This window comes from Oryctolagus cuniculus, chromosome 1 (assembly GCF_051225735.1).
Source record: "Oryctolagus cuniculus isolate XC-2025 breed Fujian yellow rabbit chromosome 1, ASM5122573v1, whole genome shotgun sequence".
NCBI lineage: Eukaryota > Metazoa > Chordata > Mammalia > Lagomorpha > Leporidae > Oryctolagus > Oryctolagus cuniculus.
Window position 1 is genome coordinate 102,159,674 of NC_142867.1, and position 12,378 is coordinate 102,172,051.

The window sequence follows — 12,378 nt, forward strand, 5'->3', positions numbered from 1 at the left end:
GGCTGTCTCTAAAATAGCTAGACAGATTTAGCGTCCTTGAAAAACATCAGTGACAGATGGGAGATTCTATGTCAGGTTGGCATATTTTGTGTGGTTTTTCTGAAAATCGTTGAAGGCTACCTTTGTGCCTGTCACGTCATCACTGCGCCGTGCATGCGTGAAGAACTCAAAGAGTGGCTATTAAAACTGCCGACTCGTGTCACAAGCTGTCACCCAATCCTCTGAGCCTCAGTCCTTAGACATTCGAACCACCTCTGAGTGCCAGGACCGGTGCCATCTTGTGAATTAGTAATGTCACTTCACATCCCAGCTCTGCCACTCTATTCTCTTCAACCCTCTTTTCTCCAAACTCTGGCCAACTCCAAATGAACACTCGATGAAATTGGAGATGCCTAGAACCTGAGACAGGGCAGCGAGGCCAGGAGGGCAATCCCTGGAGAGGGTGACAGGCACCGCCTCCCATCAGGCTGCAGAGTCCAGTGCACAGGAAGCCGCAGGTGGGTGGTAGAATATATTTATTGCTACACTTATATACAATTATACAAACAGCCGGACAGGAAAGGGGACGTGGCATGGATTTCTGCAGATTCCATGGATGTGTGCACAGCGGAGCTGCACACCAGAAATCGCTCTCAGTTCAGAGCTGAGAGGAAGTCACATACTTTAGGGTTTTTGAAAAAGTGGAAAAATTGTTGTAAATTCTCTCTGTAGACTCCCCTTATAAGCTAGTCATGCAGGGGCTGAAAAAAAGTAGGTTCTGTTTGGCAGATGGTGCCGTGAAAACAGGTGCAGTGTATGCTGCGTTGGAGCTGCAGGTGTAGTGTGGAGTTCCCAGGTCCTGGGCCACCTTCCTAAGGGCTGTCCCTAGGAGAGGCAACTGGGCGGGGCCTGGAGAGAGAGAAAGAGAACAAGAAAGGGAAAAGGGACAGTTGACCAAGATGAGGTGCGAACGGACAGCAGGACCCCAGGACAGGGGCTGAGTCCCGGTGCCTCCGGTTCCAGCCAGGACTCTGGACGTTGAGGGACACACACATTCAGGACAGCAGGCATTCTGGGCACGTCCTCGTCCTGCAGCTCGCCTTACGTCAGCTTCCAGGAACCTGCAGGAAGACACACAGCAGGAGTGTCAGGCAAGACGGCAGAATCTGCACTGTGACCAGAATGAAGCTGAGAACCGCTGGAGCCCAAGCACCTTTCTGCACGCCGTATGTTCACGTGGAGCCGCAGGCGGGTTTATTACCGAATGGCGGAGAAGAATGGAGTGTGGCCGAGGAAGGGGCAGCCACGTGCCAACTGGCCACACTCAAAGTGCTCTCACAAAGCCTGCACTCTGCCCTCAGCCTGACCACGCTGGTTTCGGCCTCATAAGGAATCTAACCAAGTAGATCCCTGCAGTGTCCCGATCCAGGATTATGATGTAGACAAAAGATTGGGGGATAAACAGCCTGCCTTTCACCTCACCGTCGCAGGAAACTCTGTGACGAGAACCCCAAGAGACGGAGTTGAGCAGCCTGGGAGGCACGTGTGTCCAAGGAACGGGCCCACCTCACTGACATCTGCTGCCTGTGACCCTAGAGACGGCCTTCAGGGCCGGTGAACCCAGGCCTTAAGCTGCAGATGAGCTGAGCGCATCGGAGGAAGGGCGAGGCTGAGCGCTCACGGCAAGAGGCCCGTGGCCGACGTGCATCAGACCGCACCGGCCTCTGGCGCTGCCCGGTCATTTGCATTCAGTCTGGTCCCGAGGCTTTCGGGAGTTCTAGCCCTGAAGAAACCGAGCAGCTAGCTCTTGTCCTTGGCTTTAGATGTCACCTCTAATTCCTCACCGCCATCATCCCTCAGGCCCGCAGCAGGGCACGGGGAAGACAGGATGACAGAGCCGTGGGCTGCCCGAGCCCTGAGGACAGTGGGAGGAGGACAAAAAACCACTCGGAAGTCCCTGTCCTTTTATTTTTTTTAATCTTGAGTCAGTAACACAGTAATCAACGAGGGAAGGGCCCAGCAGTTCTTCCAAGGCTGCCAAGTATGTGACATTTCAAGCTGAAGGAGGTGGCACTTGCCAGCTCCCTTGATTCCGTCATCCACTCGTCTCTGGATAATTCACGATCTCTTTGTCTCAATTGATCTTTCCTGGTGAGTCACGCATGCAACTTTCTTTTCGTACTTCTGATGACTTTAGCTTAGAGTCAGACTGACTCCAAGGATTTCCTCTGAAAAGCAAAACCATTAATGCTGAAAAGCGAGGAGGAAAAATTGGAAAGCAGCAGGCAAATTTTAATTTGAAGGCATTTGCCAATCAGCAAACAAATTGGAAAGGGCTGGGTGAGTGAACTTGTGCGTTGGAGGAAATGGTTGAAAGATGATTAGCTGAGAGTATTGCTGGTGGCAATGTAGAGACCACTAAGGATGTGTAGCTCAAACACCAGGAATGAGACCAGCCGAATTCTGCGAATTCACCATCAAGGACACCCCTTTCCAAACCAGCGAGAACAAACGGTGATGGATGTGCCACAGCCCTCCAAGTGGGTTCTGAAGCGAAGTGTGTTTCCATGGTGTCGCAAAATGTCAGAGTGCTGCACGGTGACTTTAAACTCGCTTTGCAGATATCCAAACTTCAAGGCCAAAGAAGCAAATGGTTTCTAAAAACTTCCCCCCTTAAGCAAACACACGTAAAAAATGGAACCATAATATTGCTGTTATAGACACGTACTCCAAAGCTTAAAGCTTTGGCTCAAATATATCCACCTTCAGCTGGACTTAGGTTTATAGAGCTCTGGGAGACCTGGCCGGCAACATGGAGGAAGTGAGCCCCTCGAAGAGCCACAAACCAAAGTGTGCTGCTGTACTTTCATTAAAAACAGAATTGCTCAGGCCGGCGCCGCGGCTCACTAGGCTAATCCTCCGCCTAGCGGCGCCGGCACACCGTGTTCTAGTCCCGGTTGGGGCACCAGATTCTGTCCCGGTTGCCCCTCTTCCAGGCCAGCTCTCTGCTGTGGCCCGGGAGTGCAGTGGAGGATGGCCCAGGTGCTTGGGCCCTGCACCCCATGGGAGACCAGGAGAAGCACCTGGCTCCTGCCATCGGATCAGCGCAGTGCGCCGGCCGCAGCGCGCCGGCCGCGGCGGCCATTGGAGGGTGAACCAATGGCAAAGGAAGACCTTTCTCTCTGTCTCTCTCTCTCACTGTCCACTCTGCCTGTCAAAAAAAAAAAAAAAAAAAAAAAACAGAATTGCTCAAAGTTGTCTCTGCCTAAGAAATGTCAGCATTTGAAAACAACCTGTTAGCATGGAAATCATGCTAAAAGTGATTTGGAAATATTACCAAATTGAGGTCAACAGATAGTACTACACTAACTTGGCTTATGAACCAATTCCTTGATTTTCTACCCAATATGTATGTACAGCACTTTGTTTGTAAGTATATCTGAGTATTTAATATAATGTAAAAACCTCCCCGCAGAACACAGTCGTGTGTGAGAGAGCTTGCACTCTGGGACTTGTTCTCTCCTGCCGGGAGAGGCTCTCCCAGGGGCCAGAGAACACTGTCAAGCGTCACACGTGATCAGCTCATCGGGGTTACAAGTAGAACCTCTTCTTCATACACTCCAGCTGACCTCAAAATGAAGCTGGAGCAAGACGCTCTTCCGTGACGGAGCGCCCCAGACACGCCAGCTGCGGAGAAAGAGGCGGGAGGGGCTGCAGGCAGATGGTGCAGTGCCGGAGGCGGGTCTCGGTCAGCTCCTGTGACTTCAGATTCACCACTCGGAAGGCTGTGGCCTGCGGGTGAACAGGGCCCCGCCAGCATCCTGGCAGTGGATGCCTCGGGCAGGTGGGCGGGCACAGCGCTGGCTGCCAGTTGCACTTACCTATCGAGGATGGGAGCCTTCCTCCTAACGGCTACATCTGCTTGATAGTGCTTTGGCAAGAGCGCATCTGGAACAAGGCGTACAGCTTGGGTCCCCACCTTTCAAGAGAGACATCAGAGGTTAGAAAGCACTCAGCAAAAGAACACAAGGAAGTCCAGTGGGAAGGGTGGACCCTGCCTGCTCAGCGGTCCGGAATGCCAGGCGCACCCTTGCCACCCTGGATTGTGGGGGGCTGACTGGCCGACCAGGCCGCACGAACGGTAACCATCTTTAACCTTGTTCTTTTTTTCAATCCACATTCACAACTCCCATCTACTATGAGAGTGTGGAGGTGACTTTAAATCTCCCTTTTAAATCAATGCTAACGGTGCAGCTACTCAGCACAAACTCATCCAGTTCACAAGAATGACAGTCTCAAAGCCACAGAGGGCAGCGCTTCGTTAGAGAGTAATGCTGACTTCGCGATTTTATATTTTATTGGACATTCTCTCTCTCTGATTCCAGGCATTGTTGAAGTTTCAGGTACCAAGCAGACTAACGCATGCACAACACTTGGTGAGAAGAGCTTTGAAATCAGTAGCCCCTAGCTTTGAGTAAACTTTCAAAATACTAGTCCTGCCTGCCTCCCAGAAGACTGGGATGGGTTAGTACAGTAAGAACAGCCTCCCCCCAGACACCTTGACATGCTGGTGCCTAAGAGATGAGCGCCAGCACCGCCTCTGGACTCTACCCTCAGCTGACCCACCTGCCAGCCCCAGAGAGGGGGCTTAAAGACACCAAAAATGAAGACGTGATTAACTCAACCAGGAAACTGCTAAGTGGCCGAGAGAGAACATTGTTGAAAGTTTTTCCTGGGTCTGGCGCTGTGGCATAGTGGGTAAAGCCACACCACTTGTAGTGCAGGCATCCCATATGGGTGTCGGTTCGAGTACTGGCTGCTCCACTTCCCATCCAGCTCTCTGCTATGGCCTGGGAAAGCAGTGGAAGATGGCCCAAGTCCCTGGGCCCCTGCACATGCATGGAAGACCCGGAAGAAGCTCCTGGCTCCTGGCTTTGGATAGATACAGCTCTGGGTGTTGTGGCCAATCAGGGAGTGAACCAGCAAATGGAAGACCTCTCTCTCTCTCTCTCTCTCTCTCTCTGCCTCTCCTTCTCTCTCTGTATAACTCTTTAAAATAAATAAATTCAAAAAAAATTTTTTTCTTACACTTGTGGGTTAGGCAATTAGAACTGCTGATACTGGTGGGGGAGAGGGGCTGTGTACCCAGGGCGTGTGTGGTGGGCTGTGCTGGCTGAAAACCACAGCAGCGACGGTGGCTCCGTCTTCCAGCAGTTCGACCCATGCACAAAGTTGAGTCTTTGCCTTAGAAACACCAAGTGTGTCTGAGCTGGTTAACAACAGAACCCAGAGACAATGGGATTAACAGTTTTATGAATGTTGTTGTTAGTATGTGAGCTTGATGCTAAGCTGGGAAAAATTAATTAGAATGTGACTAAGTAGCACTAGAAATTTAAGCACATCTTAAGGGAGTTAAGTATTGTCAAGGGCTTGGAAGGTCTGCGGAGCTGGCACTGTGTTGCATCGCATGTCATGTCGGGATTCACAGCTGTGTTTTGTTCCTGGTCACCAGGACTAGCTGTGAGTAGGTCAGACATGTAATGGGACGCAGAAAAAGAATAAAATGGGTTTTGTGGCTGTCCAGGGAGAAATTTAGAACAATGGAAGAAAGGAATATGGGAAAGTAAAGCGGAGAAATGTAAGGCCGGTGAAAGAAGACAATTAAAGGAGGAGTACGCAGTTCCAAGGCAGGAAGCCGCACGCGTAGGCTTCCCTAACAGGGAAGGAAAGGCGGTGAGACGCTGTCAGAAGTGCCTCAAGCTGGCCACCAGGTGGTGCCATGAGAATAGATGTTTGCTTGAAGACCGCAACAAAGCGGGAGTAGAGGAGATACAGGCAAATGAGCAGGGCAGGACACTCAGCATGAGTGGTGCGAAGCCTTAGGTTGGGACCTGTACCTAGTTATTCCAGGAACTGAAACAGCTTAAATATTAAAAATATTAACTATAAAATAAACAGTACATTAAATATTACATCTTAAAACCTTTTCATTAAAAAAACAGGCACAGTATAAAAGGAAGTTTTACTAATCTGATAAAGTTCTTCCACCAAAAACCTAGAGAAAGCATCTTTAGTGGCAACATGTTGAAGATGTTAGAAGCATTCCTCTTCCATCTGAAACCAGGAGCCACCGATGTCCAGCATTGGACTAGAAGCTTCTGCCATCGACGCAGTAGGATAAGAAAGAGAACTAAAGCTTTCTGGATTGGGAAGAGAGACTGAAAACTGTCAGCATTTGCAGAAGATGACTAGATAGAACACTGAAGCTTGACAAATTACTAGAAACCATAGGAACTAGACAAGATTCCTTAATTTAAGGTCAGAAAATAAAAGTCAGTTGAATCTTTCTGCATCAGCCACAGAAAGTTTTCAAATGCAACTCTTAAGTAGATAGCGAAAAATTACATGCTTAGTAAGAAATTTAAATAGAGAAATGCATGACTATGAAAAAATTAAACACTTTCACAGATGGGCGTTAAGGAAGACTTAAGTCAATGGAGAGATAAAACATATTCATCACTGGAAATACTTAAGATTACACACATGTCATTTCTCCCCAAATTATTTCTGGCCAAAAGTCCTACTAATTTTTCTCTTACAGTTTATTTTTTAAAGATTTATTTATTTGAGAAAGAGTGAGACAGAGTTCTTCCATCAGCTGGTTCACTCTCCAGAAGGCCACAGCAGCCAGAGCTGGGCCGATCCAAAGCCAAGAGCCAGGAGTTTTTTCCAGGTCTTCCACATGGATGCAGGGGCCCAAGAAGTTGGTCCATCTTCTACTGCTTTCCCAGACTACAGCAGAGAGCTGCATCGGAAGTGGAGCAGACAGGACTTGAACCGGCGGCCATATGAGATGCTGGCGCTGCAGACATGACTTTACCTGCTACACCGCAGTGCTGGCCCCTTCTTACAATTTAAAATCTATAATTTCTATAGAATAACAAAGGCCCAAAGTAGTTAGGAATTTATTATAAAAAAACAAGATGGAGAAACTTCAAGAAAGCTCAACCAGATACCAAGGCTCATTAAAAAGCAATAGTAGGGGGCTGGCACTGTGGCATAGCAGGTAAAGCCTTCACCTGCCGTGCCGCCATTCCATGTGGGCTCCAGTTCAAGTCCCGGCTTCTCCACTTCTGATCCAGTTCCCTGTTGGTGCACCTGGAAGGGCACTGGAGAATGGCCTGAGTGCTTGGGCCCCTGCACCCAACTGGGAGACCAGGAAGAAGCACCTGGCTCCTGGCTTCGGATTGTCCCAACTCCAGCCACTGCAGCCATTTGGGGAGTCAATCAGTGGATGGAAGACTTCTCCCTCTGTATTTCTCTCTCTCTCTCTCTCTCCCCACCCCCTTGTCCCCTCCCCCCTGCCTGCCTCTCTGCCTCTGCCTCTTTGAAATTCACTGCCTTTCAAATATTGTTTTTAAAAAGGCAATAGTAGGATGGGCATTTGGTATAGCAATTAAAACACCACTTGGGACACCTGACTACCCTATCAGACTACCTGGGTTCCAGTCCCAACTCCACTCCTGAGTTCAGCTGTCTGCTAGTGCACTCCCTGAGAGGCAGCAGGTGGGACCCGGATTGAGTTCCCAGCTCATGGGCATTTGAGGAGTGAACCGGCAGATGGGAGGTCTCTGTCCCTCTCTTTTCCTGTCTCTCAAATAAATAGTTTTAAAGGAAGCTATAGTAATCAGGACAGAATGGTGTTGACTGACAGGCAGCGACACTGACCGATGGAACAGAATAGAGACTGATACAGGAAAGGAATGCTATCAGTAAAGAAAGGATGAACTGTTAAATAAGCTATAAAGCAACCGTTCTTCCAGAAAGGACAAAATGGATCCATATTTCGTATCATATGTAAATTATTTTTAGCTTAAGATTTTAATGTAAAAATAACTTTTAGAAGAAATTTTCCAAACACAAAACTGTTAGAATATAAAGAATATTTTCATGACCTCAAGAGAAGAAATTCTTAACACACATACAGGAAAAAAAATCTCCACATATCACATGGAGAAAGATTTATAAAATAAGTAAAATTTAAGTTTTATTCATCCAAAAACCATAAAGATAAAAAGACAAGGCACAACGTGGAAGGTGAGGTCTGTAAGACATGTAAATGTCAGAAACTATCAGAGTATGAGAGAACTTCAAAAACTTTGTGCAAATCACATTAAATTTATGTTGGTGCAAAAAATTTTGGAATTCATGCTAATTCAGGATCTTCAAAACTTAACAGGAAATGTATTATAAAAAATTACGTATGGGGGTGGTGCTGTGGCGTAGCGGTTAAAGCCGCTGCCTGTAGTGCTGGCATCTCATATGGCTGCCCGTCCCAGCTGCTCCACTTCCAATCCAGCTCTCTGTTATGGCCTGGGAAAGCAGTAGAAGATGGCCCAAGCCCTTCAGCCCCACCTTCGTGGGAGACCTAGAAGAAGCTCCTGGTTCAGATCGGCCCAGCTCTGGCTGTTGTGGCTATTTGGGGAGTGAGCCAGCAGATGGAAAACGTCTCTATCTCTGCCTCTCTCTCTCTCTCTCTCTCTCTCTCTGCCTCTCTGTAACTCTGCCTTCAGATAAATAAATCTTTTTAAAAAGATTATGTATGGATTTCAAAGTTCTTTGCACCAATATAAACTTTCAATTCCATTTTCTATGAACTTTGGGGAAAAAACTGATGGTTTCATTACATATGCACATACATTTTCATGACTTTGGTTGTGGTTCATTGATTTTCACTACTGTCAGTGTATTTTATGAATGCACTAAAATGTACCCATTCCCCTGATGACAAACGTTTGGATTGTTTTCAGTCTTAGGTTTATGAACAACATAGCTGGAGCAGGTGCTGAGCAGTTGAGACACCTGCACCCCATATTGGAATACCTTGTTTGATTCCCAGCTCCATTCCTGATTCTAGCATCTTGCAAATGTAGACGCTTGGAGGCAACAGTGCTGATGGCTAAAGTGAGAGGTTTTCTGCCGCCCATGCAGTAGATGTGGATTGTTCCTGGGTGCTGGCCGTGGCCTCTGGCTGTTGCAGGCATTTGGGGGAGAGAATCGGTGCAGAAGGCAGCCCTGGCTCTTTGCTTCTCAAATAATTTTTAGAATAAATATAGTATAGCTGTATATATCATCTTCTACTCATATCTCCCAATGATTATAAGCAATGGTATTCATATTTGGGAAGTAGAGGCCAGGGAGGAGAACTGATGTCAGAGTATGCTTACCACGTAACCATCAAACTGCCGAAGTAAGGATACAGCCACATCTTCACACTGCTATCACTCTGCTTTTTGAATTCGGCCAACTTGATAGGATTCAGACAGTACCTTATGGTGCTTTTAATTTGCATTTTCTTGATTACTATTGCAGATGTGAATTTTCCTTAAACTTATGGGCCTTTCATGTCTTCTCTTTGAAAGAATGGTTTTGGCGTCTGCCAGATTTCTCTTAGCTTATCTTGAGCTAACTGACTCAAAATTCCCTTATACCTGAAGGTCTTCAAAATGTTTATACAAAATATGCATTATGAAAAACCTATGCATAGATTTCAAATGTTTTCCCCTAAATTTAATTCCAGTTGTCCATAAATTTTTGAAGTCTCCTTGTATAATGTATATGTATTATACACACATATATATATAACATATACACCTATATAGTTTTTAAGAACAGTCACAAAGTGATGGATGCTTTTATACCACAATAATTAGAGAAGTCTCCATTTGTTCCAGTGATCTTTGGTTATTATCCATTCAAATTTCAGTGGTCTCCAAGCAGCCATCTATGCAGAAAGGCCCATGGGTACACTCAGGCTGAGTAAAAGCAGCAGCTACATTTCTCCCACAGTGCTGGCTGCTACTTCTGCTAACAATGCTCAGATGCATAAGATCTCATTACAGTGAAGGAACACTCCTGTCCCATGACATCAAAATGCAGAGAGCCGAGACGCGACACCGCCGGCCCTTGGAAGAACGTGACTGCTTTCTAAGTCCTTTGAATCGGGGAGCAGCGAGCTGTGGCTCCTGGATCAAATCCAGCCGGCGCCGCGGCTCACTAGGCTAATCCTCCGCCTAGCGGCGCCGGCACACCGGGTTCTAGTCCCGGTCGGGGCACCGGATTCTGTCCCGGTTGCCCCTCTTCCAGGCCAGCCCTCTGCTGTGGCCAGGGAGTGCAGTGGAGGATGGCCCAGGTGCTTGGGCCCTGCACCCCATGGGAGACCAGGAAAAGCACCTGGCTCCTGGCTCCTGCCATCGGATCAGCGCGGTGCGCCGGCCGCAGCGCGCTGGCCGCGGCGGCCATTGGAGGGTGAACCAACGGCAAAGGAAGACCTTTCTCTCTGTCTCTCACTGTCCACTCTGCCTGTCAAAAAAAAAAAAAAAAAAAAAAATCCAGCTTCCTCCCTGGTGTTGTGTGGCCTGTAATTGAAGAATGTTTCCCCCATATTTCTTAAAAATCAAAAGATATTTCACAACACATGAAAATTATGAAATTCAGACTTAGGTGTCTCTACATAAAGGTTTATGAGAACGTAGCATGCACATTTATTTGCATAGCCTGTAGCTGAGTTTGTATACAGCAGCACAGGTGCGTGTCTGGGACAGAGCCACAGATACTTAGTATTTTACCTTAGTATTTTAGTGTGTCGACCCTTGCTCTAATTTGATAATTAGAAGCTACTAAGCCAAAGGCAAATATAGGCAACTGTCGTGATTTTCTCTTAAAAATTCAATTTCCATTTTAATTCCACAGGCAACATCTAATCGTTTGAAAAATCATAAGGAAAGTTAAAGCAGATCCAATTTTATCTACACAACAAATCAAGTAAGTCACACAGAGCATCTGTAAGGCTGTTACTGTGCTCTCTTCAAATAGTCTAAAAAGTGACAAAAAGAAAAAAACCACTGTGGAGAACTGTAAGTAAACACCCTAGTGCATTCAGGTCTGAGAGCTCACTTGGCCTTTTCCTCCTCCAGACATGAACCCAGACGGTCCACTTACACTACAAGGCTGACCCCTTTCTTCCCTATCTGGAAGCTCGCCAGGCAGGAGCCCTCCACCCTCTAATGCCCCACCTCTTGAATTCTTTCTCCACTGGATCGGTTCCCCCCACCGAGGTCTTGCTCCCTGGGTTTCTGAACTATTTCATTCAACACCTACTAGGTGGTCAGGAAAGCCTATTGCTCTCCCCATCTATCTCCACTTCTCCTATTTCCTTTTTCTCTAGGTTTCAAAGACCTCTTGAGAGCTCAACTCCTTCTTGATTTCAAGTCCTAACAGTAAATTTAAAAAAAAAAAAAGACACCTTTTCTCCTATACAAGAAGAAATCATATATTTTGACTTTAACTCTTTATGCTGGATTCACCTCATCTTGCAAATGAGCCCTGAGCCCTGGCCAGATGGGGGTTACTGTCCCACAAGGAACAGCTGAATGAGTCTGGTCTTGTTCGACAGGTTTGATCTCCAGGTCGCGGCTACCTGTACTCAACTTACACTCAATATTTAAAGCATTTTTCTTTGGCCTCTAAATGAATGGAAACATTCTTTAGTGTTGTGCAGACAAGACGGTCTTTTAAGAGCACGTCAACCTCTTTCAGTTGGCTTTACATTGAACGGCTTCCGCTTCTAAGAAAACCCACATCCACAAGCGGACTCTGCCACTGTGGTTGTCTCTGGGCAGGTGCCGGAACTCTAAAATGGGAGAAGGCACCACCTTTAAGGACGCCTGCACGCCTTCACACCGTGCTGGTGCCCACTAGGAAAAGGCATGCTGCCTGCAGGCAGACGCAGCCAGTGCAGCCCAAGAGTACACAGCTCGCCGGGTGGGGGCCAAGCCGGGTCGGCCTCCTGTTGCTGCACTTCTGTCCTGACACGCCTGTGCCTTCTCCTCCTCACCCTGGCATTGAATTTGCCTTTTCTTAGCTTCATTCTGACAGTCATGTTTTCGTCCTCTAGGGTCAAACCAGGACATTTGGCTAGACCCTGTAGGCTTCTTAACGTGGCATGGAAAGCTGCTTGTGACCTCGCTCCTCTCCAGATTCACCTCCCACACCCCTCTCAGCTGGGTTCGCTCGGCTCTGTGCCTACCACCTCCTTACTCTTCCTTAAACAACTGAAACCTTCTCTTCCCTCAACGTCTTTGCATATGCTGTTCCCTCTACCTGGAATCCTGTAAGGCAAAGATTCTAAGTTGGTGTCCAGTGGACCACTTCTGGCAAGCCAACTGCATATTACATACATTTGGCTTGCAAAACATTTCCTAAAATTTTTGAAGGACCTGACATTATCATTGGAAATTGCACAAAGTTTTATTTCAACTTAAAATCTCTCTAAATGCTCTTCTTCAGAAGCTATTTTCTGGCTTATCTGGGAAGATGGGAGGTATCACAATGGTAGGT

The 12,378-nt window shown here is 47.2% G+C and overlaps 1 protein-coding gene across 4 annotated transcripts in view; it reads right to left on the minus strand.

The window, feature by feature from the left end:
• Nucleotides 1-498: 498 nt before the first annotated feature.
• The window catches only part of RDX (radixin), an 85,717-nt gene continuing 73,837 nt past the window's right edge, over nt 499-12,378 (minus strand). For 3 of the 4 annotated variants that reach the window (XM_089312426.1, XM_051849641.3, XM_070077871.2), the window contains 2 exons: nt 3,861-3,958; nt 499-1,100 (listed from right to left, as the gene is read on the minus strand). In XM_089312426.1, coding sequence (XP_089168552.1) covers nt 3,892-3,958 — 67 coding nt within the window. In that variant the 3' untranslated portion in view covers nt 499-1,100; nt 3,861-3,891. Of the gene's footprint in view, nt 1,101-2,190; nt 2,208-3,860; nt 3,959-12,378 lie in introns of those variants that run through there. The other variant, XM_089312416.1, reaches the window with a different exon arrangement.